Consider the following 27,355-nt stretch of genomic DNA (forward strand, 5'->3'; position numbering starts at 1 on the left):
AACCTAACTTGCCTAATCTCCATGCTCAATCCAGTGACTGACTAAGCATTACCTTGTACTCATACTGTGCGGCATGATCTGGTCTTTATTGTATTCAGGTATTGTCATTTTGCTGTATGTCACCCCTAAATATTGTATGTATCTCTATTTATTGTCCAGTGCTGCGTAATATGTTGGCGCTTTATAAATACAACAAATAAATAAATAAATGCCTCTCAGTGAATACTTTGGGATGTCTTCTTTCCAAAATGGGGTCATTTGGGGGGTATTTATACTATCCTGGAATTCTAGCCCCTCATGAAACATGACAGGGGGTCAGAAAAGTCATAGATGCTCCAAAATGGGAAAATTCACTTTTGGCACCATAGTTTGTAAACGCTTTAACTTTTACCCAATCCAATAAATATACACTGAATGGGTTTTTTTAAATCAAAGACATGTAGCAGAATAACTTTCGCGCTCAAATGTATAGGAAATTTTACTTTATTTGAAAAATGTCAGCACAGAAAGTTAAAAAAGTCTTTTTTTTTTTGACAAAATTCATGTCTTTTTTGATGAATATAATAAAAACTAAAACTCTCAGCAGCAATCAAATAGCACCAAAAGAAAGCTTTATTAGTGACAAGAAAATGAGGTAAAATTCATTTAGGTGGTAGGTTGTATGACTGAGCAATAAACCGTGAAACCTGCAGTGGTCTGAATGGAGAAAAAGGCTCTGGTCCTTAAAGAGACACTGAAGCGAAAAAAAAATTATGATATTATGATTTGTATGTGTAGTACAGCTAAAGGTGGCCATACACTGGTCGATGTGCCATTAGATCGACCAGCTGACAGATCCCTATCTGATCGAATCTGATCAGAGAGGGATCGTATGGCTGCCTTTACTGCAAACAGATTGTGAATCGATTTTAGCCTGAAACCGATTCACCATCTGCTGAGCTGCTCCTGCCGCCTGTCCCCCCCCCCCGTATACATTACCTGAGGCTGGCTCCGGGTCCTCTTCTCCGCATTGCACGGCTCTGTTCCGCCTCCATTACGGCGCTTCCTGTGTTACTCCGTGACCAGGAAGTTCAAATAGAGCGCCCTCTATTTGAACTTCCTGGTCACTGCAGTGACACAGGAAGCGCCGGGATGGATGGAGCCGGAACAGAGCCGTGCAGCGCGGAGAAGACGCCCGGGAGCCAGCCTCAGGTAATGTATACTTGATCGGATCGGCCGCCGCTAGCGACGTGCACTTTACCCGCGGGCGATCGAGGGTAATTTCCTGCACGGCGTAATCGACGGACCGATCCGATTTCGGGAGGAAATCGGATCGGCGGCTGCGTTTACCACGAACGATTGGCAGCAGATTCGATCCCAAAATCTAATCTGCTGTCGAAACGGCCAGGAATCGAGCCAGTGTATGGCCTGCTTAAGAAATAAAACATTAAGATCAGATACATCAGTCTAATTGTTTCCAGTACAGGAAGAGTTGAGAAACTCCAGTTGTTATCTCTATGCAAACAAGCCATTAAGCTCTCCGACTAAGTTAGTCGTGGAGAGAGCTGTTATCTGACTTTTATTATCTCAACTGTAAGTGAACTGTTTACTTTTTCTCTGCTAGAGGTGAGGTCATTACTTCACAGACTGCTCTGAAAGACTCATTTTGAATGCTGAGTGTTGTGTAATCTGCACATATTATAGAATAATGCAATGTTAGAAAAAACACTATATACCTGAAAATAAAAGTATGAGAATATTTTCTTTGCTGCTAATCTTCTAGAAATTATTCATAGTACACAACCAATTCATTATATCATATTTTTTTTTTCACTTCAGTGTCTCTTTAAGGGGTAGAAAGACTGTGGTCCTCAAGTGGTTAAAGTCTGAAACACCTGATCTGCTGCATGCTTGTTCAGGGGCTATGGCTAATAGTATTAGAGGCAGAGGATCAGCAGGGCTGCCAGGCAACTGGTATTGCTTAAAAGGAAATAAACATGGCAGCCTCCATATACCTCTCTCTTCAGTTCCCCTTTATTTCTAATTGTTGTGTTTTTAAGTGTCTGAGCAAATGAACAATGCGTTCTATAAAAAACGATCTATTACATATAGTGCTGGCAGCCTTGGCTGGGTGTCTGCCAATAGAGAGCCAGATTGCAGCCAAGGCAGTGACATCATTAATCATGCCTCACAGAGTTTTGTCAGATATATATATAGACATGGCTCAGCTGTGTTTTTGGGCTTTCGTTTACTTGCATAGTCACCCCCCTCAACCACACAGTGTGTTTAACCACTTCACCTTCAAGGGTTTTTCCCCTTTAAAAACCATAGCAATTTTCACCTGTCAGCGCTCCTTCTATTCATTCGCCTATAACTTCATTATTACTTATCACAACAAAACAATCTCTATCTTGTTTTTTTTTGCCACCAATTAGGCTTTCTTTTTTGCTAAGAATTATTTTATTACAACTGCATTTACCAGAAAATATACGAAAACAATGAAGAAAATTGATTATTTCTCAGTTTTTGGTCATTATAGTCTTAAAATACATGCTATTGTAATTAAAACCCACACATTTTATTTTCCCATTTGTCCCAGTTATTGCAACGTTTAAAATATTTCTCTAGTGCAATGTATGGCGCCAATTATTTTATTTGGAAATAAAGGTGCATTTTTTCAGTTTGACATCCATCACTATTTACAAGTCCATAGTTTTTTTTAAAAACAAAAACATAAATAATTACCTTAGGGACTGAACTTTTTAAATATGTAGGTCAAGAGATTATATTACTGTTAATTTTTAATTTGTAATTTTTTTTTTTTTTTAAAGCAACATTTTGGGGTGAGTATGGGATAGTGTGGGAGGTAAAGTGTTAATTTTAAATGTATTTGTGGGTCTTATTTTAAAAATGTGTGTAGGTGTAAATTTACTATTTGGCCACAAGATGTCCACGCACATTACTTCCCATACATCTCAATGCTAAATAGGATGCAGGGGTGTTGCTAGGATCCTAAGAGATCCGATGCACTTTTGGGCACTCTAGCCAGAAAATGGGTGTGGCCATGCACCATAATGTGGGTGTGGTTATAGGTGGAGCCATATTTTCATGAATTTAACACCGCTCTAAGTAGGCCTGCCCCTCCCATGCTTCCATTGAGGCACCCCAACTCTCAGCATGCCCCTATAGAAGAACCACAGCTCCCTGCATGCCCCCATAAAGGCATCACAGCGCCCAGCAGGGCACCACAACACCCAGTATGCCCACATAGAGGTACCACAGCACCCAGCATACTCCATGATTGATGCACCACAGCTCCCAGCATGCCCGCCATTGAGGCGCCAGAGCTGAATCTGCCTGGGCGACATCCGGGGCACCCCAGAATGCGTACGTTAAAAAGGGGCGCTGGGAAAAAAGGGCGCCGGGTTTTTAACGATAAGCATGGATAACGTTTAAAAATGTATTGTACTGTATTTCGTTTAAAATTAATGTTTTTAAAGTTATAAATCATTAAATAATGTGCATTAAATCGGCAATTGTAAAAACGTTAATCTTTCGTTTAAATACTGAAACGTATAATAACGTTAAAAAAAAAAAATTACTAAGTAACCCTCCCTGTACCTACCCCTAACCCCTAGACCCCCCTGTTAGTGCCTAAACCGAAGACCCCCCTGTTGGTGCCTAAACCTAAGACCCCCCTGTTGGTGCCTAAACCTAAGACCCCCCTGTTGGTGCCTAAACCTAAGACCCCCCTGTTGGTGCCTAAACCTAAGACCCCCCTGTTGGTGCCTAAACCTAAGACCCCCCTTTTGGTGCCTAAACCTAAGACCCCCCTTTTGGTGCCTGAACCTAAGACCCCCCTTTTGGTGCCTAAACCTAAGACCCCCCCTGTTGGTGCCTAAACCTAAGACCCCCCTGTTGGTGCCTAAACCTAAGACCCCCCTGTTGGTTTTTTCGTTTAAAAATAATGTAAAAAAAAAAAAAAAAATGTACTGTTTTTCGTTTAAAAATGTGTGAAAAAAAATATTGTACTGTTTTTCGTTTAAAAATAATATTTAAAAATGTATAAATCATTAAATAATGTGTAATCATGAGAAGCAGTAATAAAACATTAAGTCTCCGGGCGCCGCTTTTAAAACGTTATTTTTCACCGGCGCCCTTTTTTCCTATCGGGCGCCCATTAAACGATATTTATTATAGGAGTGAATGGCGGCGCCCGATTTGTCCACTAGCCTCAGGCGCCCGAATTTACTGTTTCCCCCCAGAATAGTTCCGGGGCACATGCCACTGATCTTTGAGGCTAGCAACGCCCCTGATAGGAAGTAATGTGTGCATGGGTTCCGCCATAAGTAAACAAATGATCATGGCCTCTCTTTGATGCCTGTGATCATTCACACATGGACATTCATTCATCTCCCATCTAACGATCGAGCGTGGAAGTGTGGGGTGGGAAGGGATGTAGTAGCTACGTCCCTGCGAGAGGAAGGGGGAATTTGCAGGGATGTAATTACTCGGCCCGGGGGAGGGGAAGTGGTTAAATGGGTAATGCCATTTAGTGACGTCAGACCGGGAATTTAATTTGTAATTTATAGCTATTATTTTTTTCTGTATATCAAAATTAGCAGTAAATCTTCTGAAGAGTGTTCTAAGTGAGAGACATATAAAAACTTAAAGGGGGAAAATTGGTGGAAAAGTGCAATTCTGATTGGTCGCTCTGAGCTCTCAATCCAATTTTTTTTTCCACTGGATTTGATCAATCCTGCTTATTTATTTCAGCATTTACATAGTGTCAACATGTTACGCAGCGCTGTACAGAGTATATATTGTCTTGTCACTAACTGTCCCTCAGAGGGGCTCACAATCTAGTCCTTACCATAGTCATATGTCTATGTATGTATCATGTAGTGTATGTATCGTAGTCTAGGGCCAATTTAGGGAAAGCCAATTGACTTATCTGTATGTTTTTTGGCATGTGGGAGGAAACGGGAGAGCCCGGAGGAAACCCACACAGACACGGGGAGAACATACAAACACCTTGCAGATGTTGATCTGGCTGGGATTCGAACTGAGGACCCAGCACTGCAAGGCGAGAGCGCTAATGAGTACGCCACCGTGCTGCCCTGCTTCTGTCTTTAACCAGCATTCAGGCTTACAATAGGCCTGGAGAGAATTAGAGAAGCAATGTAACAGTGAGAAGCAATAGATTCCTCCTGGGAGGTGTTTCTCTGTTTTCTTTGTTGGCATAGCAAGATCTGTAGAAACTCCTTCTGGTGGGTCATGTAAACCGAGGACAAGACGCCCTACTGAGCACCGGGGGAGAGTGCTGGCATTACATACAAAATGGCAGCACCTATGTAAGCAAGCAACTGTAAGAATGAAAAGGACAAGAGCAAGCTCAGGAGAAAATGACGGTTTAACATGCAGGTACCTATTATTAGACATGCAGATAGATAAGAAAAACTTTTATTGAAAAATTGGCATTACCCATATCAATTATTTAAAATTATGAAAGGTTATCTTTTTCATTTCAGTCTGCAGCCGGACATGTTTTTCCATGCCAGAGGTTTTAAATTCTATTTACTTGCAACCAGATTGGCTGTATTCAGGAGAACGTCACACCCAGATCTCCCTTTACACAGACCAGTTCATTTGCAGAGGCATCCAGATTCCACGCTTTATACAAGTGCTCAATCAGCTCATCTACAGCTGGGGGAGTGGTGAGGGGGGAGGGGGGGATTGTCCATTTTTTTTGTTTTCACGTAAATTGTCACCTTTAGGTTTGCTTCAAATCCTCCATATTGAGGTCTTTTTTTTTTATATGCAGGAATTACGGTCCCTTCTGCCTTCTCTGCAGTCTACTACCTGGTTTTTGTTGGGTTTTGCACATGGTGGGCTTGTCACTTCCCTATCAGCCGGATTGGACTGAATACCCTCAGCGTCATGGTCGGCTTTTTTGCCGGAGGTCACGTGATCTGTTTATATGGCTACCAAACTTCATTCATCCAAGAACTCTTCCCTCCAGCAGAACTGTGGGCAAGGTAATTGCATTTTTATAAACCATATTGTATTCCCTTCTCTAGCTCTGTACCCGGAGCTGTATGTTTAGAGACACACACACATGAAAAGCTTTTTCCCACACATGGGATTTGAAAGTCTACTACCAACTATGAGATCATTGCATGTATGAGTCTGACATGTAAGGCAGGTATAGCAGCCCATGCAAACGAGGGTATTGCATGAATTGTGGGCGCTCCTGTATGCAATGACTTCAGGTGAGGTGTTTCACAAATTACTGTTTCATGAGCATACATTAAAAAGTCACCTGGAAAAGAGGGTGCAGGGGATTGCCGCTAGTAAGTGATTGCTAAAATTAGCGATCTTCTACTACTGGATTTTAATAGTAAAATATCAATAATCTTGACCAATATTTTATGGGTAACCCTACTCTCACACAGAACCCTCCCCTGGTGGTACCTAACCCCAAGCCCCCACCACATGGTGCCTAACCACAAGAACCCCCTTTCCTGGTGGTGCCTAACCCTAACTCCCCTCCCCCCGGTGGTGCCTAACCCTAAACCCCCCATTGTGGTGCCTAAACCTAACCCCCTCCCCAGTGGTGTCTGAACCAAGCCCCCTTACCCCTCAATTGGCGCCTAACCCTACTAATTCCCCCTTCTATAGCCTTACCCCTCCCCCTTCCCCAAAGATGTGTGATATGCAGCAAAAAAGCTAAAATGTGGTGTCTTGACTAGTGGCTCCCTGCCCGGTATGCAATACCACAATTTGGTTTTCTGCAACCCCACCACGATTCTATTAGGCACCTCTGTCCGCCGTAATTTACCTTCATTGCAGCATATTGCAGCCATTCTGAAAGCCGCAATTTGTGGTGAAGAAGGTAAATTTTGTTGCATGCTAGCGGCCGCCGCGTGCCCAAATTTCCCTGTCATGCCGCAAAATGCGGCTTTTATAATTGGTGCCTATGCCAGAGCCGTTTTTCCAAAAGGTCTACTGCGCCCCCCCCTTTTTTTTCCCCTGCTTCAGTCTTATGATACCAGACACAACAGGGACACCTAATCCTTTCTCCTACCATGGAGAAGTATTAAATATCTTGTATTTTGTGGTTTTGTCTGAAGTCCGACACCCTGGGCATTCCTTGATCATGGAATCTTTATGTTCCTTTTTGTCAGTACCGTATATCCTTGTCAGGAACTATAGTTTACAAATCAACCGACACCAAGAAATAAATTGGCTTGTCTTTTTTCCAAGCTATCTTTTTAATCTCCAATGCATCAACTGATAGTATCCATAAAAGCAATAGTATTTGTGCAGAGATAATCGTTAGCATAGTCAATCCATAATCTATGCTCTCCCTAGTTTCTTTTAGCTGGGTGCTCCACCCATCTAGCTTTGCTGAGCACCCGGCTGTCAACGGCTCGCCTCCTTATCCCCCTCCAATGCTGTAAGCAGAGATGCGCTAGCCTTACCTCCCCTCCCCTCCCCCCCCCCCCCCAGCTACTTTTTCATGCCACCCAGCAGGAAAAAAAATTCTGGTGAGAACACTGCATAATTTAGTTGCAGCAAAGTTCAAAGCCAGTCATTATAGCAGCAATGTAATAAAGCTGCCAGCTATGTTACTCCAATGTTTTTCAATGCAACAGACTGCTGTGCGTATGCCTGAAACTGCGCACTGACAGTTGTCTCTTTCACTGAAGATATGCTGCATATTGCATTGCTGGTAGCTCATTCTAGCTGTCATTACTGCTATTGTGGCTATAATTGCTGGCTTTTGCTGGTACAAAGGGAAGCTATAATCATGGAATTACATTTTCTGAAGATTATCTTTGGACAAATACCATTCATTGCCTTTAGGGATTTTTTGTGTTGATTAATTGTGAATGAATGGAAGATGGTTTGACAGAGTTTTTGCCTTGTTGTTTTTAGTTAATAGATGGTTTTGACGGATGTGTCCATCTGGTAGCTGTTCGGGAAAGTGCGGAAAGCTTCCGGCTCCATTTGTGGATATTGTCAGGAATTCTGGCACTGGTGGTCAGTTTATTAGGTGTCTGGGGTGAAAGCTGCTGTTTCCCATCAATAGTGGCCAACACCCCACAATCTGTACAGTATGTGCTGAGACATTAGGGAATGGATCTGTGTATATAGAACCAAATTCAAATCCAAAAAGCTTTATTGGCAGGACCAAATACAGTTACCGTAGTATTGCCAAAGCAAACCATTAGCATGGGAGGGGTGGTGGAGGGATTATAGGCATGGGAAGGGTATAGATGAAAGTATAAGGGTATTCTAGTCCACAGGGCTGGGGAATGGTATCAGAGGTATACAGTCCGGGGTGGCATCATGTTCCTCTCAGTTGGTGGCAGGCAGGGATGCTCATCACAGTGGTTACTCATGATTCAAATTAGTTTTAATTGCCCCAGCTGAGTGGGTAGATGCGGCGGGGTCAATTACTCATGCCGCTCTTCGTCCAGCATTTCAACGAGCTTGCAAGCGTCTATTGGGCACGTTGCAAGCCTCCTTCATAGCGAGGCTTGCAACGGTTTCTGGTAGTTCTTTGTCACTTCTCTGAGCCTCTGAATTCACAATGATACCAGGAAATGCATGAAACTAATGCATTGAATTCAAGGTGGCTCCTGTTTCAAATCACAGGTATATTAATGTACTTTATTCACAATCTCCACCAAGAAGCCCATACAAAATGTATCTTCATGTGAGATGCATCGCTATTGGCGCCCCACATCTATTATTATTATTATTATTATTATTATTATTTGTTATGTTTTAATAGCATCAACATATTACACAGCATTGAACATATATAGTATATAAATATAATAAGTGCTGATTTCCTTGTGTGAATGCTAGTTGTGACACGGTCCCTTCATATGTCCTCTTCTGCTCTATACTTCAGGCCAATCCTCCCCAGATCATCACTTTATTAACGCAGCATAGACAGCCATACTATCCCCGGGGGAAAAAAAAACAACACATATATAAGTAAATATTTGTTCTACTAACATAACAGACACATTGTACTGTCCACTTTTGGATTTTAGTGAACTTTATATAGTAAATAAAAAGAAAACTATTCCTGGCATTTTCCATTTTGACTACTTCGGACTGAAGCCAATCCTGATGTCATTTCCTCCCTAATGCTCTGTTCCCACTAGAGTGGAGAACTGACTTTTTTTTAATCTGTTCTCCGCTCATTGCTTAGCGGAGAGTGAACGGCTCGTATGTTTTACATAGGAGCCGTTTATACTTGTCACACTGCAACGAATCTGCGGGATCCGTGGCAGCAAGCAGACCGCAATCCTGTGCAGTCCATGATAATCCCAGGCCAGTCGATGTGCTCCCCCATATAGCCTGTGTGGGGAGCGCATCTGGGCTCAAGCCACATCACTGCGGCTCATCAGAGCAGTCATTATACTGTAGCAGAAATTAAGTGGGAAACGAGGACTTGCTCTATTTCTCTTGTACTGTCATATCTAGCTTGCTTTGTAAACATGTGAGCACAGCATAGATAAGATTTCAGCAGCTTCACACGGAACTGCCCTCAGCTAATCCAGTGAGGTCCAAGAATTGTGGGAGGGGAGATAACAAGCTTCCTTCTTATTGGCAATGCACCAAATAGACTGATATAAGATTTATCACAACAGAAACCTTTATGATTAGATTAGAGTACTTGCAATGTGGGGAAAGATTCCAGGCTGCATAAAAAACACAGAGCCAGTGGGTAAATGGAATTTGATTTTGTGGCGGACAATCCCGCTTTAACACATAACATTCAGAAACGTAGAAGGTGCAGTTCAGAGAAAGATGTACATAAACAAAGCTTCCTGTCATAAGTATTTGCCATTGGAGATGCACAGTTGCATTTAGTCCTTTAATAATTGTTTCCTTTTCTGGTAAGCTCCTGTTATTTATTCATAGAGGACATTACCACCCCCCCCCACCTCCCCCCACCTCCAGGGGTTAAGTTCAGGTAGTACCGAAAACACCCATCTTGCATAATAACGTTATATCCTGTTCAGTCTGCAAATGGCTATTTTCAGACTGCACAAATATCTTGCCTTGTGGCTTGCACACAGAAGGTCTCTGCTATAAATCAAGCTTTTATCTACAATAAAGTAAGGTGAATGGACACAAAGTGTCAATCTTCAGGTCGTGTAGTAATGATCAGGGCAATGGTGATATCTTATAAAGTGGAAATAAGTTCTGCTGATTGCCAACTTTGTATATCTGGCGATCCATAGACCCCTAATCTACTTGTGTAAATAAATTTGACGTCCCCCCCCCCCCCCATGGTCACTAATACCCCAGGATGCAGGTGACCCATTAAATTACCTGAACTTTTCATTTTGTTTGTCCATAAGAACAGGCTTGAGAACAGGCTATTTTTTACACTTCAGCACTCTGCACCTTTAACAGCATGCTGCACGGCCATACAACTTAGCACACAATTGAATCTTGCCTCCTTTTCTTGCCACCAACAGAGCTTTCTATTGGTGGCATTTTGTTGCTGCTGTGATCTGTATTTTTATTTCTTTTCAATTTTACATTTTTTTAATTATATAAAAATGTTTCCCCCCTCCCCCCTCTCCAGGGCCAATCATGAGGATAAGGCTATGAGAGCGATCAGTTTGTGAGCCACTCGAGGGTACAGCTCCTTCAGTGATAGAGCTGTGTGTCCCTCCCCCCTGTACAGCGCTGCAGGAGATTGCAGTGCTGTACATATAAATAACGTTTTGTTTTATTTTTAACAGCCTGCCAGTGGTGATTGGGGGCTAGCAGGCTGATCACAGAGTTTTGCTCTGTGTCTCGGCAGGGAATGATCATGATCGCACATGGGCGATTTTGCTACAATGGAAGGTATAGGAATTGCACAAAACTCTCACAAATCGCTTTATCTAGCAATTGCATTCGGGCTGTTATGAATAAATACATTGTATTCTTTCCCGGGTCAAAGAGTTCATTTCCTGACGCAAGTCAGGAAGTGAAAAAAAAATCGCTCTACAAAATCGTTTTGAAAAAGCACTTTGCACAAAATCGTAGCGCACAGTGGAGTGCTGGGAGGTGGGAAATAAAACGTGCAAAAAACGAAAATCGCTGGTGTCAGCAATTTAGATTTTAGATGTGAACAAAGCCTCAATATACGTTTGTGCGAGTTACAGGCTGGCGCGTGCAATGTGAGGCCACTAAATCAGCACCATTCAAACTGAATAGTTCATTCTGTAGGATGAATTGGGATTATGGGAATAGCACATTCTCTCTTATAATGGAGTTCTTTAATAAAATGCATTTTATTGAGCTTGTAGAAATTGTGAGGAAGATCTGAGAGCTCGATTATCAGCATAGCAAACATAAAACGTGTCTGGTCATGTGCCGCCTCTTGAAGCTGTGCGCTGGTGAGGTTCTGTGCTCATGTTTTCTCTACGCTTGTGTGTGACTAACGCAGAGAAATCATGCCGTTACTTTCTCGGATCTTACCAGACTTTCTAGAACTTTTATTACCCTTTTTATTTCATTTCTTTATTCTCTCAATTATCCAAGCATTTCAAAAACAAATCACAAAGAAATATTTGCATAGTTGAAGGAAATTGGCGCGCAATCATTACAGCATTCAAAGAAACGGCACGTTTGGTGAGTGTGCACGACGGCGGCACAGGCCAGACGTATAAAAGTGTAACCGAGGTGAAGTGATTAAACATGTGTATGTACAGTGCAAAACATATTAATCACCAGTCTGATTTACTTGTTTTTTGCTGCCTGAAAGAGATAATTTCTAGGCTTGGAAGTGACCGCTTTTCGGGAAAATGGTAAACATCACTGATAAGCTACTTGCAGCCATAAAAGCTCTCCTGGTAAGATACAACTTCTGAGGGCATGGAAGAAAAAAAAACATGAACTATTGACTTATTTTTTTTTTTTTTTTTTTTAAACTCTGGGACACTTAAAGTGAACCTTAAGCCCAAAAAAAAATTTGAGTTTTACTCACCTGGGGCTTCTACCATCCCCCTGCAGCAGTCCTGTGACCTCGCAGCCACTCACTAATCCTCTGGTCCCCCACTGCCAGCTAGTTTTGTTTTTGCCGACAGGCCCGTCAGGATTGGCCACGCGTACCTTTTTCCGAATTCCCGACTGTAATTAGCACTATTGTGGGCCGCAACGCGTACAAAAATACGTGTTGCCGCATAGATATACGACAACGCGTATTTTTGTAGGCGTTGCGGCCCGCAGTCGGGAATGCGAAAAAAAGCTACGCGTGGCTAGTCCTAACGGGCCTGTCGGCAAAAACGAAACTAGCTGGCAGCGGGCAACCAGAGGATTAGTCAGTGGCTGCGAGGGCACAGGACTGCTGCAGGGGGCTGGTAGAAGCCCCAGGTGAGTAAAACTCCCTTTTTTTTTTCTGGCTTAAGGTTCACTTTAATATAACTACTGATTGCAGCACAGTGGTTTCTTTATACTGGCTGGTGGAGTTGTGTGGTATGCATCTAGTTGGTTCAGATGCCCCATAGTCTATCCGTGTTACTCTGGTTCTAATTGCCGACTTGGCCTAGCAGAATTGTTTATGTATATAGAATGGCCTGATGAAGGGCATCCTACAGCCCGAAACTAACATGTTCTCGCCTCAATAATTAACTTCTGTACTATGTTGAGCCAGATTACGGTAATTGTCAGTCTCATGAAAATCTCCTTTCTGGATGCAAGAACGTTGCATATGCAGATTGATCTCATGGATTTATAAAAAAGTTTTTATGGTCTATTTCTGTATATTTTGCATATATGTCCATAAAGTTGAACAAAGTTTTGTACTGCAAGCTCGCATTATAGTTTTTTTCATAGTCCTATCCCTAAAGAAAAGTGTACTACTGATTAGAGACAGCAATGCATTCAACCTACTTTGTAAATATTTTTTAAAATACAAGAAAACCATGGAATACTTGAAAATTCATTTTTAGGACTAGGAGGATAAATATAATTGTTTATTGCATCAGTTTATTTTCACCTTGGGTTCACTTTAAAACGTCGTTTACAGGACGTTTTACTGCGGCCACTTTGTGGAAAGTGGTTAAATCACTTCACTAGTTCTGTCCCGCCTATATTTATGATTAACTCTTTACTCTACTCACCTTTACGAATGTCTCCCCAGAGCTTCTTCCCATTGTTGGCTGCCAGGTTCCTCCGTTCTGCTCTCTAGATATAACTCCATACACACGCTGTATTAACGACGAGAGCTGTCATCCATGCTATCTCAGAAAAAAAACCCCACATATATAAGTAGATAAATACTTGCTATACTTACATAACATATGTATTGCACTGTCCACGGTTTGATCTTAGTGATTTTTCTACAGTAAAAAAAGAGCATTTCCCATTTTAATTGTGGCTATTTTGAAGCCAGTCCTGATGTAATATCCTCCCTTACTCTCCTGCCTGATTTGCCCGCACTTCACTATAGAAAGTGCATTGTCTCAGCATGAGAAATATTGGCCAATCAGAGAGGAACAGAGGTGTGGGAGGGGAAGGAGGCTTCAGCCAATCAGGCTCCATTAGTTAAGTCTGAGGGGAAATAAAGAAGCAGAAAAGGACAACCCAGCATGCCCTGCAACTTCCTTTTTGCGTACCAAATTTTGTGTGTACCAACTAAGTCAGGTACACTGGGGAATGATAATTTATCAACAAGAAAAGTAATGGTGATTTTAACTTTTGGATTGCCTGGTTAGCATCCTTATTACTTGCTGCATAAAATCAATTCTTTATTTTTATCTGGTAGACAGTTACATTTTAACTGTCAGCTCAAGGTGGCTGATTATGACAGTCTCAGACGATAATCCGGCGTGCGTACAGCAGCCCCGACCGCCACCCTGCCAGCGATCTGCCAGGTGGATTAACTCGGACGAGTGATAGCCAATACTTTTTTTTTCCTCACCGGTTGCCCCGCTCACCTTGTGGTAGAATAATATACCAATTGCTGTAGCTACTAATGCTGACTACAAATGTATAGTTTTAATGGTATATCCTTAAAGCGTACCTGAAGTGAGAGGGATATGGAGGCTGCCATGTTTATTTCCATTTAAACTATGCACATTGTCTGGCAGTCCTGCTGATCCTCTGCCTCTAATACTTTTAGCCATAGACCCCGAACAAGCATGTGATCTGCCTGAACTGTGACTGGATTAGCTGCATGCTTGTTTCAGGTGTGCGATTCAGCAAAAAATATTAGCAGGATGCCAGGGAACTGGTATTGTTTAAAAGGAAATAAATATGGCTGCCTCCTTACATCTCACCTCTGGTTCCTTTTATCACGAATAAGCCCAACTGGGTGGAAGCTAAATTGCAACGTAAATGAAAGTAGTCGGGAGGCTTATCGTGCTGTGGGGTAAAATGCATTATGTATAATAATATATAGTTGTTTCTATTTCTCAGTGTTTGCTTTGTTGTCTTCAGCTGCCTGTCACTACATATTATTCCTGGGAGGATTCCATGGCCTCTACAAATAAGAGCTCATTCTGTGGAAACTTGTGTTATTAGATAGGATTTCAACAACTCACTTTGTTGAAGGTCACAATTCTATTGCCGCTATGTGTACATTGAGCTGTGCGGCGATAATCCACTATTTTCTCTTTAAGCATCCAAAGCCAGGGGAATCACAAAACAAACTTCTCTGTCCTTGATTGCATGTCAGAGGCAAACGCAATGCATTCAGGCTGTCTGAAATTCTAGGGCATTATTAGTAAGTGTAGTGTTACGTGTGTGTGTGTGTGTATATATATATATATATATATATATATATATATATATATATATATATATATATATATATATATATATATATATATATATATATATATATATTAGTGATTAGGCTGTAATAGGAAGTGATGTGACTAACTAGCAGCCTGTTTATCTACTTAGCTAGTTACATAGCACGGCTCTGTCTGTAGCGTCTGGGCTGCCGTGTTGTATATCAATATCAGCAGTAGTTAAGCAGAGAGCCAGTCCGTCTGATTCTTCTCACTAATGATGGGGCAGCTCAGATGTGTCGGGAGGTAGAGATGTGTTTTTTTTTGTTTTTGTTTTTTTTTACCCAAACTCTGGTGAAAGTTATGCTGTTCATATTAAATAAGGCTTGGTGTAATTGCCTTCTTAAAACAGAAGGAAATTTGCAATATTTCAGTTATAAATGAACATTTGTGGTTACCCACAATGCACTACTACTAAATATGCAAATTATCCCTTTTTGCCCTTGTTAAGCCAAGCAAGCATCCAGAACCGCTGGTGTATAGCAAGCCTATAGCTTTAAGTTTTACACAGCCATATCAAACCCACATGTAGACAGCCTGTTTCGGACTTTTGGTCCTCATCAGTACATGGCAGGGATTGATAAGGCTGTATGAAATAGGGCTTGGACGAGTACAACAGAGTAACCAAGCAGGTCAGGGTGACCCAAACTACTAGGAATGTATAGGGGGATAAAAGGAACCAAAAAGCCCTCCTACTAAAAAAGCAAAGCTTGGTGTAATTGCCTTCTTAAAACAGAAGGAAATTTGCAATATTTCAGTTATAAATGAACATTTGTGGTTACCCACAATGCACTACTACTAAATATGCAAATTATCCCTTTTCACCCTTGTTAAAGGATACCCGAACTGAAATGTGACATAATGAGATAGACATGGGTATGTACAGTGCCTAGCACACAAATAACTATGCTGTGTTCCTTTTTTCTTTTTCTGCCTGAAAGAGCTAAATATCAGGTATGTAAGTGGCTGACTCAGTCCTGACTCAGACAGGAAGTGACTACAGTGTGACCCTCACTGATAAGAAATTCCCCTTTTTTACCTCTTTCTTGCTCTCAGAAGCCATTTTCTGCTATGAAAGTGTTTTATAGTTGGAATTTCTTATCAGTGAGGGTCACACTGTAGTCACTTCCTGTCTGAGTCAGCCACTTGCATACCCTTATATTTAACTCTTTCAGACAGAGAAAGAAAAAAAGGAACACAGCATAGTTATTTGTGTGCTAGGCACTGTACATACACATGTCTATCTCATTATGTCACATTTCAGTTCGGGTATCCTTCAAGACAAGCAAGCATCCAGAACCGCTGGTGTATAGCAAGTCTATAGCTTTAAGTTTTACACAGCCATATCAAACCCACATGTAGACAGTCTGTTTCGGACTTTTTGTCCTTATCAGTACATGGCAGGGATTGATAAGGCTGTATGAAATAGGGCTTGGACGAGTGCAACAGAGTAACCAAGCAGGTCAGGGTGACCCAAACTACTAGGAATGTATAGGGGGATAAAAGGAACCAAAAAGCCCTCCTACTAAAAAGCAAAGCTTGGTGTAATTGCCTTCTTAAAACAGAAGGAAATTTGCAATATTTCAGTTATAAATTAACATTTGTGGTTACCCACAATACACTACTACTAAATATGCAAATTATCCCTTTTCGCCCCTGTTAAGCCAAGCAAGCATCCAGAACCGCTGGTGTATAGCAAGCCTATAGTATAAATGACGTGGGGATAATGGGACAGCATAATTTTCGCTATAGTGCCCTTTAACAGTCTGGAGATGATGTTCAGTTGTTTGTGTACAGGGAGAACAGAATCGTGGACAGTACACACCCTTGCGGGGCACCTTAAAGTGGATCCGAGGTGAACTTTTACTCATTGCATAATTGTGTTCCTTTCCTATTGTTTATTGGGCATTCCTCAAGCCAAATACTTTTTTGTTTTTGTTTTAATACTCTAATTCCCTATAAACTAAATAAACCACGCCCACAGGTTTTCAGAAAGCCTTGGCAGTAGCAAGGGCTCATGGGAGCTCAGTCTGTGCAGGAGGAGGAGGAGGTGTTACTAGCCAGAGATTTCAGAGGCAGAGGGGAGAAGGGAGGAGGGGGAATTAGGTTTTTTTCACAGGCTGAGTGCTCAAGATACAGATAAGCCTGCCTGTGTGTAATGTTTACAAACAACATGGCTGCTGTCATTGTATCACAGGAAGATATAATCATTTTCTATTAAAACTGTTTGCAGCTAGATTTTCTGTGTAAACTATCTAAACTTTAGATAAGATATATAGAGAAGTTACTTGTTATAGTTAGTTTTTCATCTCGGATCCACTTTAAAGGGGCACTTCAGCCTAAACAAACATACTGTCATTAAGTATCATCACCACCATCCTTGGTTTCATCATGGTAATGGAGAGAACACATACCGCAATGAGATCGAGAGACTCTGCAAAAAGTTCAAAAACAACAAGCTCGTCCTTAAAGAGGAACTTCAGCCTAAACAAACATACTGTCATTAAGTTACATTAGTTATGTTAAAATAGATAGGTAACAATCTCTTACCCACCCTGTTTTAAAAGAAAAGGCAAATGTTTATGATTTATGGGGGCAGCCATCTTTTTCATGTGGGCAGCCATCTTTTTGGTTGAAAGGAAGTGACCAGGATCCCTAAACACAGTTCCAACTGTTTTGTGTCCCGATCACCCCTCCCAGCTGCATGCGCTAGGCTTCAAATCTCAAATTCAAAACTGAAAAAAAACAAATTTGTGCCAAAACAGCAGAAGGAGAACAACTTAATCAAAAATCCCATCAGGCTTTGCACAGCATCAGGGGGAAAATGCCCAGGCAGATTTCTTTGATTGGGCGGAGTTGAGCTTCTATGCAGCTAAAAATGTGTCTTGGGTAAGAAAAAAAAATAGTTCTGATGCTGTGAAACTGTTAAACACCAAGCCTTTTTCAGTGCTGCTGAGTAGATTTTTAGTCTGGAGGTTCACTTTAAGATTTCTTCACTCTGATGCCATCATTGGTTTGAGAATGCTTTTTCTGGTTCACTTTGAGAAGATGGCTCAATTGCTGAGATGTAACATCAGTGATGAGCCAAACCTGTGTGTGATCTCCTTGTGGCCATCATTAGACTGCAGCCCCGGATCTGGCAGTGAAATGGACGTTACTCACATGAAGCTACCTGCCAATACTATCAAAAGCACAAAAACAACCTGATCTTTTTCTTAATCAAATAAAAAAGGATTAACATTTCCTGAAGCATGACATTTTCCATGTGGAATTCTGCAAAATTACAAATGGTCACGCATTTCCAGGACAGCAGCAGATCCCAGAAACTTGTCACTCTTGGGTTATAGTGCAGGACTAGGGCTTCGAGTGCCTTTTAATCGACAAATAAGGAACCTTGTGGTCCTGGCACTCTTTTTGGTAGCCCATACACAAATGCTGACACTGGGATTATTATTAGGGAAAGGGTTTACAGACCACAGTCAGCGTAGGGGAGCTGTGAGCTCAGCTCTAATAAAATGCCGCAATTCACTGTAACTTTAGTTAAAAAAACGGTATTTATATAATGTAGTTACGTCAGCTCAGTGGCATAACCTTCCTGCAGTGTTTGTGTCACATGATGCCTCCTGTAGTAACTGCTGGGGGCATATCCTGCTGGTACATCACAGCATGGGAACACATTAGTCAGTAGAATGCTTGGATATCTTATCCATCCCTACATGCCATAATGGTGAGCTGGAAACTAAAACCACCTTGAATCACTGCAAAGATTACTAAGGATGTTGGGGCATCACTTTACAGCAGATTCAGTGATCGATCGCTGCCTCCTGGCTAAAATATATCTTAATACTAGCCCTACAGACTTCAATTTCCACCCGGATATTGGAATCTAATCTCACATCCTCTGGCCAGGTGGTGCTTCCCGATTGCATTACCATAAAGAAGGCCATAAGCGACTCAATTTTGCCATCAATATACAGCAGATTCATTGACCGTATCAAATCTGCTATGAAATCAGTAATGCCGATATTTCCCGATCGATTTCCGGATGAAATTGATCCATCAGAGCAGACGAAAAATTTTGTTCAATCTCCAGCGGGTTGGAAGCACAGTGCTAGCGGCGTTCAATTTGGCGATGACCGATGCAGAATAGTGGCAGTACTCTCACCTGTCCGCTGCCTCATGTCCTCCCGGGTTTAACTTCTTTTGGTGGGTCCCGTCCTCTTCTCTTCTGCATCATCAAGAACTTTTGAATCAGGATGAAACAGTTTATTGGCTAACTTATAAGAATAAGAGTAAGCAAGATTTTGGCTGTGCTGCCTTCGTCAGACTTCAATCCTCTTTGTTACAACATCTTGTGAGCAGACAGCTATATGCATGCAACATCTGAAGGGGATACATAGATTTTGTTCAAGTATAAATACATGTCATTAAGATTCCTTAAGTGAAACAGAACATCTAAATGGGATGAAAGGTTGTTAGCTGAGATGAGACACCTTGTTTACACAATACTCCCAGAATTGGTACTCACTGTCACAGAGGCATCTTACATTTCTGAGTTCACAAGTTTAGCTACAAGCAGAGTGGATACAATATAGGCCCAGAGAGTTATGGCATTAAATACCAGGAAGTACCTCCCTGGTCACAGTTTAGCTTTCGATTTGAGGAAGCTCAGGGAGGCAGGCAGCAGTGGGGACAGAGGCGGGGAGCGCTGGCTAATTGACAGGCTGCAGGTAAATACAAGGCTAGCGACAAGCAGATTCACGCTAGCCTGGCACTTTTTACAGAGGGGCACAGCAGACCTGGGGGGAAGTGGGACTAGAGGCGGCAATAGCGAAAGATTATTCAAAGGATACCCGAAGTGACATGATGAGATAGACATGTGTATGTACAATGCCAGGCACACAAATAACTATGCTGTATTCCTTTTTTTCTTTCTCTGTCTGAAAGGGTTAAATATCAGGTATGTAAGTGGCTGAATCAGTCCTGACTCAGACAGGAAGTGCCTACAGTGTAACCCTCACTGATAACAAATTCCAACTATAAAACAATTTCCTAGCAGAAAATGGCTTGTGAAATGGTAAGTCAGGACTGATTCAGCCACTTACATACCTGATATTTAACTCTTTCAGACAGAGAAAGAAAAAAAGGAATGCAGCATAGTTATTTGTGTGCCAGGCACTGTACATACACATGTCTATCTCATCATGTCACATGTCACTTCGGGTATCCTTTAAAGTATCGGACCATTCACCCTGAGGAATATTGTTTGTCCGGTAGCTATTGGTCTGAGCACCCATGAACTATTGGCCATACCCTATGGGTTGCAGCACGGATTGGGGGAGTGGCAGGGCAGGCAGCGGCTCCACAGATTTTTTTTTTTTATCAATTTCATGCTTAAATCGACTTAAAATCTGTGCACAGTGTGGGGGCAGCCAATAGAACCCTCTCTAATGAGATTTGATCAGAGAGGGATCGATCTAATTGTCGATCTGGCGGCCATCTATAAGTGCTTGGCCGCCTTAACTATGATAACAGATGCTAAAGGTGTCAGTCCAGTCCGCGCTCCCTCCTTCATGTCTTCTGGGAGTGGCCTGCAAACGGCGGTACATGACGTGGAGGCAACGGGGGAGAGCCTATGTAAAAGTCTATGTGCATTTGATGTGGAAAAGGCATGTGAATGAAACCTTTTAATAAAGAATTTTAGCATTTTACACAGTATAACGCTACGAGGGTGTTTTTCACTTTTTGAGCCTGCGGGCTGGGAACCCTGGACTCTGATGTGCTGAGGTGTCCAGGCGTTGGAGCGCTTTATAACCCACCTAACGGGTTACACCATATTTGGTTAGTTTGTTCCCTGACAAGTGCCCTGATGGTAGGCAAAACTCTCCAAAATTGCATGCAAATTGTGTTTCTTTGAAGATTGCCCTTAGTATTACAGTGACTGTGATAAGAACTTTTAATATAGTGATGTGCACTTATCCAGTTGCATACAAATGAATGTAAAGTGTCTTCAATGGGCTCTTAGAGGGTCCAAACTATATGGGAACCCCCCTCTGCCTATGGATAGTGCTTGTTACTGGAGTCTTTAAACTAGTCAGCCACATGGAATCCTGCTGTGGCCTCCTATCTTTCTTCTTATTTCTCTTTCTTTTTTCTCTTTCTTCTTCTTTTTTTCTGTTTTGTTCGCATTGTATAGTAATTAATTGTATGGTATGTAGGCGCTCCCACATAATAAAGTGACAAAGTATCAATAATTTTCAAAAGTCCTCCTCCACAGTCCACACAGAATAACTTGGATTGGGATTCACTATTGACATGTGAAGTAATCGCTCACCAGATCTGAAGGCTGACCAATAACAGACCAGCTATCAGCACTTAAAACATCCACCGATCTCAGCTCCTTGTCCTGACGGATCCTCGAAAAATCCCAAACCAGAATCGCTTATGGTGCAGTATTAGTGACTCCAGTTGTTACCTCTCCTTATAACGCCATGCACATGCACTACTATACACCAATATACAAATGAACCGCTCACCAGATAAACTAGCTGACCAATCACAGAACTGCAATAGAGCATTCACTGCAGATCAGGTGTCTCTCCTCTGTCTTCTCTAGAGATGGCCCAGCCTTGGAGAACTCATGGAGAAGCACATGATCAGTTTGATCATCCGATAGATTTGTAAGCCTGTGATTTGCGGTGATGACTTCCTGGTTTAACACATGATCATGACCAGCAAATCAGAGCCTTACAAATCAGCTGATCAAACTGATCATGTGCTTCTCCATGAGTTCTCCAAGGCTGGGCGATCCCTAGCTTCTCACAGGAATCAGTTCTCAATGCCCAAGCTCAAACACATCCCAAAGGTACATACACACGTAAGATTTTTCCAAACGACCGGTTGTTTGGACGTCTGAACGACCGGTCATTTGGACGTCAAATCGGGCGTTTGTACAAACGGTTGTTCAGTTCATAAGACTGATTTTGACGGATCCAGCCTTAACAGCTGAATGACCGTTTGTACACACGCCCGATTTGACGTCCAAATGAACGTTCATTCAGACGTCCAAATGACCAGTTGTTTGGAAAAATCTGACGTGTGTACCTTTTACATAGCGTAACTCCGTTTATTCAATATAAAAAGATTAGATAAGTGCACTCACATTCAATAAGATCATATGTGCATGTAAAATCAAAGTTTCCGGGTGGTTGCCAGAGTCCTGCACACTCCATCCTAACCTCCGCCCCGGGTGTGGAGGAGGACTTTTGAAAAATATTGGAACTTCGTCTGTCACTTTATTATGTGGGAGCGCATACCATACAATTTATTTAAAATTTAACTGGGAGAACTCTACCTAGATGTGTGGCGAACCCAAAAGGGCTCTGATTGTGTAATATTGGGAAGCAGCGCAATTATATTGAATACATACGCATTGTATAGTGCTTTTAGTGCATATGCATTATATATATATTTGTTTTACATTGACTTGGCTATATCACAATAAGCTTAAAAGCATAGATGATCTATGCCCCTGCTGTGTACATTTCAGTTATGCCGTGGAGTATATGGGCAAGCTTTTGGTTCTTGGGTTATTTAGTGAGCGCCCAGTACCTTTCTGTGGCAGACTTTGTACTCTTTCAGGGAGGCTAATGCCTTATAAATGTGTATATATGTTAAGTGGTTAGCTGTGCAAGCGGCATCTACCTGAATTTATTACTTGCTGTTATAAACGCTTTTATGCTATAGTACAGCCTTTCTCAACCTTTCTACCATGGAGGAACCCTGCAAATAACTTTTGGATCTCAAGAAACCCCTACAAACAACTTTTTGGTCTCGAGGAACCCCTGCATTTATTTTGCAGGAGGCATGGTCTTTAAAAACCACTTAAGGACCAGGGTATTTTCTTCTGATCGGTGCTGCGTGGACTCTCCAGCCCGCAGCACCGATCAGGAAATAGCCAGGGCGATCAGACTTCCCCCCCTTTTTTCCCCACTAGGGGGATGTCCTTCTGGGGGGGTCTGATCGCCGCCGGCTACCCGCACTTTCCGGGGGGGGGCTCTTCAAAGCCCCCCTCCGGAGCGCTTTCCGCCCTCCCCGGCTTTCCCTCCCTCTCCCTTACCCTGTGAGTGGCGCAGGACGGAGTTCCGTCCTGCGCCTGATAGGATAGGCTTCTGCCTATCAGATGCCGGCGATCCCCGGCCAATCAGAGGCCGGGGATCGCCGATCTACGTCACGACGCTGCTGCGCAGCAGCGCCGTGTGATGTAAACAGCGGGGATTTCTTCCCCGGATGTTTACATTATGCGTGCGAGCCGCGATCGGCGGCTCGCACACTGTTCACGGAGACAGTCTCCGTGAACTGGCATGGAAAGGCCGCTCGATCGAGCGCCCGTGTCCATGCTATACCACTAACGACCCGCCGACGCCTATCGGCGTTAGGCGGTCGTTAAGTGGTTAAACGTATGTGTGGCTGTTTATTTCACTAACTCCTATTACACTGCCACTCATTATACCGTCTCCTGTTGCCCCAATTTAGTGCTTCTTGTTACAGTATCCCCTACTATTGTGTGCTCTATTATTCTTCCCCCATGATAGTGGAAAATGCCAAGGAACCCCTGCAGAGTCCTCAAGGAACCCTGGGGTTCCCAGGAACCCTGGTTGAAAAAGCCTGCTATAGTAAGTGATGAATGTGTATTACCATGCTGTTTGGTGTACCTGTTATGTGTTCAGTTTTATTATATCCAAATGAAAATAAAGAATCTTTAAAAAAAAACAAAAAAAAAACTTAGTTGCACAATGAAAAACTAAAAAAAATATTATCAACGTTTATTAAAATTTGCGAAAGCGACATGGCAGTGAATTTGCAATTGCAATCATGATCTTCAGTAAACACTGCGTGTTCATGAGGCAATAAGATAAACAGAGGCGCCAAAAGGATAAAAGGGACTAAATGAGCTTAAAAACCAACTTAGTAATAGAAGAGGCAGTGGTGGACTTACCTCCTCCAAGCAGAACACACGACTGTAGATTTTCAGTCAAAAAACATTTATTGGGTACTCCAAAATAAAGTTCAACGCGTTTCGCAGGTTAAACCCCCCAGGCAATACAGATAGGAGTAAAAAAGCTGTGAATCATAGAGACTATGGAATCAATGTAACTAGAATGCTTGCATAGGAATCAATATTGTTATAGCTAGTTCATAAAAATATCACAGCGCAATGGTGACGTATAGATATCTACATATATCTGTCATATTCAATCGTGACGTATAGAGATATACATATATATTGTGTATTAACACACACATACATGATTACACAATATATCCCAAATAAAGAGCGTGATGTAAAATGGTGATTTGCACGGCAGTGATTAGCTGTTATTATTAGCCCATGTGAAATTATTACAAGTAACAATAGTATTAATGTGTAAAAAAAAAAAAAAAGGGCCATCAGTAGTAAGTGAGAAGAGGAGACAAGGATTGCAGGGATATTTATCCAGAATGTTTTTTCAAATAAAAAACCCAGCAAGTATGGTGTATTTGGGTGGAGAGGAACAGGTAGTGAAATGGTCACATATTTAATAGTGCAGCAACACCTGTAATGGGGACTTAAAAGGAACAGAAGACTTACCTTCTGCTAGTAACATCAAAGCTGAGCGCCTCTGTGAGGAGTGAGGACACTCCAGCTTGTTAAATACAGCCAAGTGAAGGGAGGGTGCCACAATCAAACCGGAAGTGATGTCACAAGTTGGGGGGGAAACAAAAATTGTGTGCACATGTGCATTGGAGGTATTAGCAGCCATATTGCTAGGGGCAGGGTAGAAGATGGGTGGTGTGTTCAGCCATATTGGTAGTGGCAGTGTAAGTTAGATGAAAGGCTGTAACAGCAGCTGCCAAAGCTGCCAAACTTCCACACCTTGATCCTCCAGTTACCAACCCCACCACCCTAGCCCTTGAAGTCCTCAATGACCTCACTGAAATACAGCTTCTAGAATCCTCTTCCCCAACAGAACTTAGGGCCTCACAGGTGAGCATCTGCGAATCCGTCCTATCTTCACACAACCAATCTCCTCTACCCAACCCAATCCACCATACCCCAAACCACGTTGACTTCCCAACTTCCCCCTTCCAACCCAGCCCTAAGCGTGGTCCAAACTTCAATAAAAACTTTCTTTCAACCACTTAATGACCAATCCCACCCAGCACCCACCCTCAATGAAAAACCCGTAATACTATTGTTACTTGTAATTATTTCACATGGGCTAATAATAACAGCTAATCACTGCTGTGCAAATCACCATTATACATCACGCTCTTTATTTGGGATTATATTGTGTAATCATGTATGTGTGTGTTAATACACAATATATATGTATATCTCTATACATCACCATTGAGCATATGACAGATATATGTATATCTCTATAAGTCACCATTGTTCTGTGATATTTTTATGAACTAGCTATAACAATATTGATTTATATGCAAGCATTCTAGTTGCATTGATTCCATGGTCTCTATGATTCACAGCTTTGTTTTACTCCTATCTGTATTGCCTGAGGAAGCGGGTTTAACCTGCGAAACGCGTTGCACTTTATTTTGGAGTACCCAATAAACATTTTTTGACTGAAAATCTACAGTCGTGTGCAGGGCTGTGGAGTTGGAGTTGGAGTCTGAGTCGAGGAGTCGGAGTCGGGGCAATTTTGGGTACCCGGAGTCGGAGTTGGAGTCGTTGATTTCATAATCTGAGGAGTCGGAGTCGTCTGATTTTTGTACAAAATCCACAGCCCTGTTAAGTATTAGACTAAGGAGTCGGAGTCGAGGAGTCGGTGCCATTTTGGGTACCCGGAGTCGGAGTTGGAGTCGGAAGATTTTTGTACCGACTCCACAGCCCTGGTCGTGTGTTCTGCTTGGAGGAGGTAAGTCCACTACGGCCTCCTCTATTACCAAATTAGTTTTTAAGCTCATTTAGTCCCTTTTATCCTTTTGGCGCCTCAGATTATCTTACTGCCACATTGAGTCTACCCTAGGTGGAGGGTTGTACCCACTTCCTTCTTCTACTACAGAGAGCGACTTCTTAATCCTGGGTGGGGTCAGGACAATCTCCCCACCTGCCTTGACAGTGGTTGCCTAATGGTAACCCTGGTTTGTGAGTATTCCATTTTGAATTGCTCTATAAATCTTCCATTACCAGTACATACTACACTATATTGGGCTCTTGGTGTTCTCTTCTTCTCATGTGTGTTCATGAGAGTAGTCTTTGTGTTTTGCGTAGTATTCAGGGGCGTAACTAGTGGGGAGCAACACCTGCAGGGGGCCCAGAGCTGTTTATTGGAGCCCCAACTTCTAACCTTCCCTTCCTCTGATACAGGGGACTATACCTCAGATCAGGTGTTTTTGTGGCTACACTTATTATGGGTGTGAAGATCATGATGGCCACACTTGTCTTATGAGCCTTACAAGATGGTCCCCAAGGCCATAAAGGGAGGCAAGGGAAGGGGTGTGTACAATGCATGGGCCCCATCAGTTTCTCTGGGGGCCCCATGAATTGTTGTTACGCCACTGGTAGTATTGCATCCACCCACATTCCTACAACTCTACAAACACAACAGCTGACGCGTTGAATGATTTCCAGTGTGTGTTGTAGAAGGGTTAGGGTTAGGCTATCTCCTGTATGCTGTGCTCTTCAGTCTACGAATGTACAGCAGTAATGCATAGTACACTTTTTATTGCATTTTTTAATTCATTGGCATGAAGGTTTGGAAGATTTATTCTTAGATTTTTGGGAAAGATGCTTGCATGCAAAGCAAAGGAGAGGAAGTCTTTTTATTTTACAACAAAGCTTTAATTCTTCACGTTTTATTAGACGATGCACAGTTCCGAGCATGAAAGAAAACCTCAATTGAGGCTCTTGTAAACCATGACACTGTTCACGGCTCTCTGCAGTAAATGGAAAAATCAAGGCTTGGCATACAGCTCAGTAATGTCAACATTATGGCCCCGTGGCCCTTTGTAGTAACATGGCACTTAATATGCCAGAAGAAGATTGGGGTATGTCAGCCATACATCGGCCGGGGGCCAGTGCTAATATACAGTCTGGTTTATACAATCACACAAATATGTGGAAGTCTTTCCATGCCATGATTGCATCCCAAATATTTCAAATTACTTCTGTTGATTTTCACACTAATTGACGGCACCACTTCCCAGAAAACGTACCAAGGTTGGGGGGGGGGGGGGGGGGAATGACTGGAAATGCGGACAGCAGGACGTGGGCATGAGGTTGTTGTGGGCTATTTACAGTGGATCTTTTACAATGTTTATAATGTGCGTGTCCACAACTGTCTCCTTCCCTCCAGTGTCTCTACAAAGTTGTGCATGCCAGTCCATGGCTGTCACTAGAATAGTAGCCATTCATCTTGGCCAAATCACGTTGTGTTTTTTCTTAATAACTCACAAGGCTAAACCATTATCGGAAACAGAAAATTGTAAAATTCAAAATACATGTAAACACATACAGATAAGTACAGTTTAAAAAGTAAACCAGAGCTTAA

General features: G+C 42.3%; 1 protein-coding gene across 5 annotated transcripts in view; it reads left to right on the forward strand.

The window, feature by feature from the left end:
* PIEZO1 (piezo type mechanosensitive ion channel component 1 (Er blood group)) overlaps positions 1 to 27,355 on the forward strand; it is a 345,137-nt gene that overhangs the window by 184,850 nt on the left and 132,932 nt on the right. For all 5 annotated transcript variants that reach the window (XM_068260853.1, XM_068260854.1, XM_068260855.1 and 2 more), the window contains one exon: positions 5,804 to 6,017. In XM_068260853.1, the coding sequence (XP_068116954.1) occupies positions 5,804 to 6,017 (214 nt within the window). The remainder of the gene's footprint in view (positions 1 to 5,803; positions 6,018 to 27,355) is intronic.

This window comes from Hyperolius riggenbachi, chromosome 11 (assembly GCF_040937935.1).
Source record: "Hyperolius riggenbachi isolate aHypRig1 chromosome 11, aHypRig1.pri, whole genome shotgun sequence".
NCBI classification, from domain to species: domain Eukaryota; kingdom Metazoa; phylum Chordata; class Amphibia; order Anura; family Hyperoliidae; genus Hyperolius; species Hyperolius riggenbachi.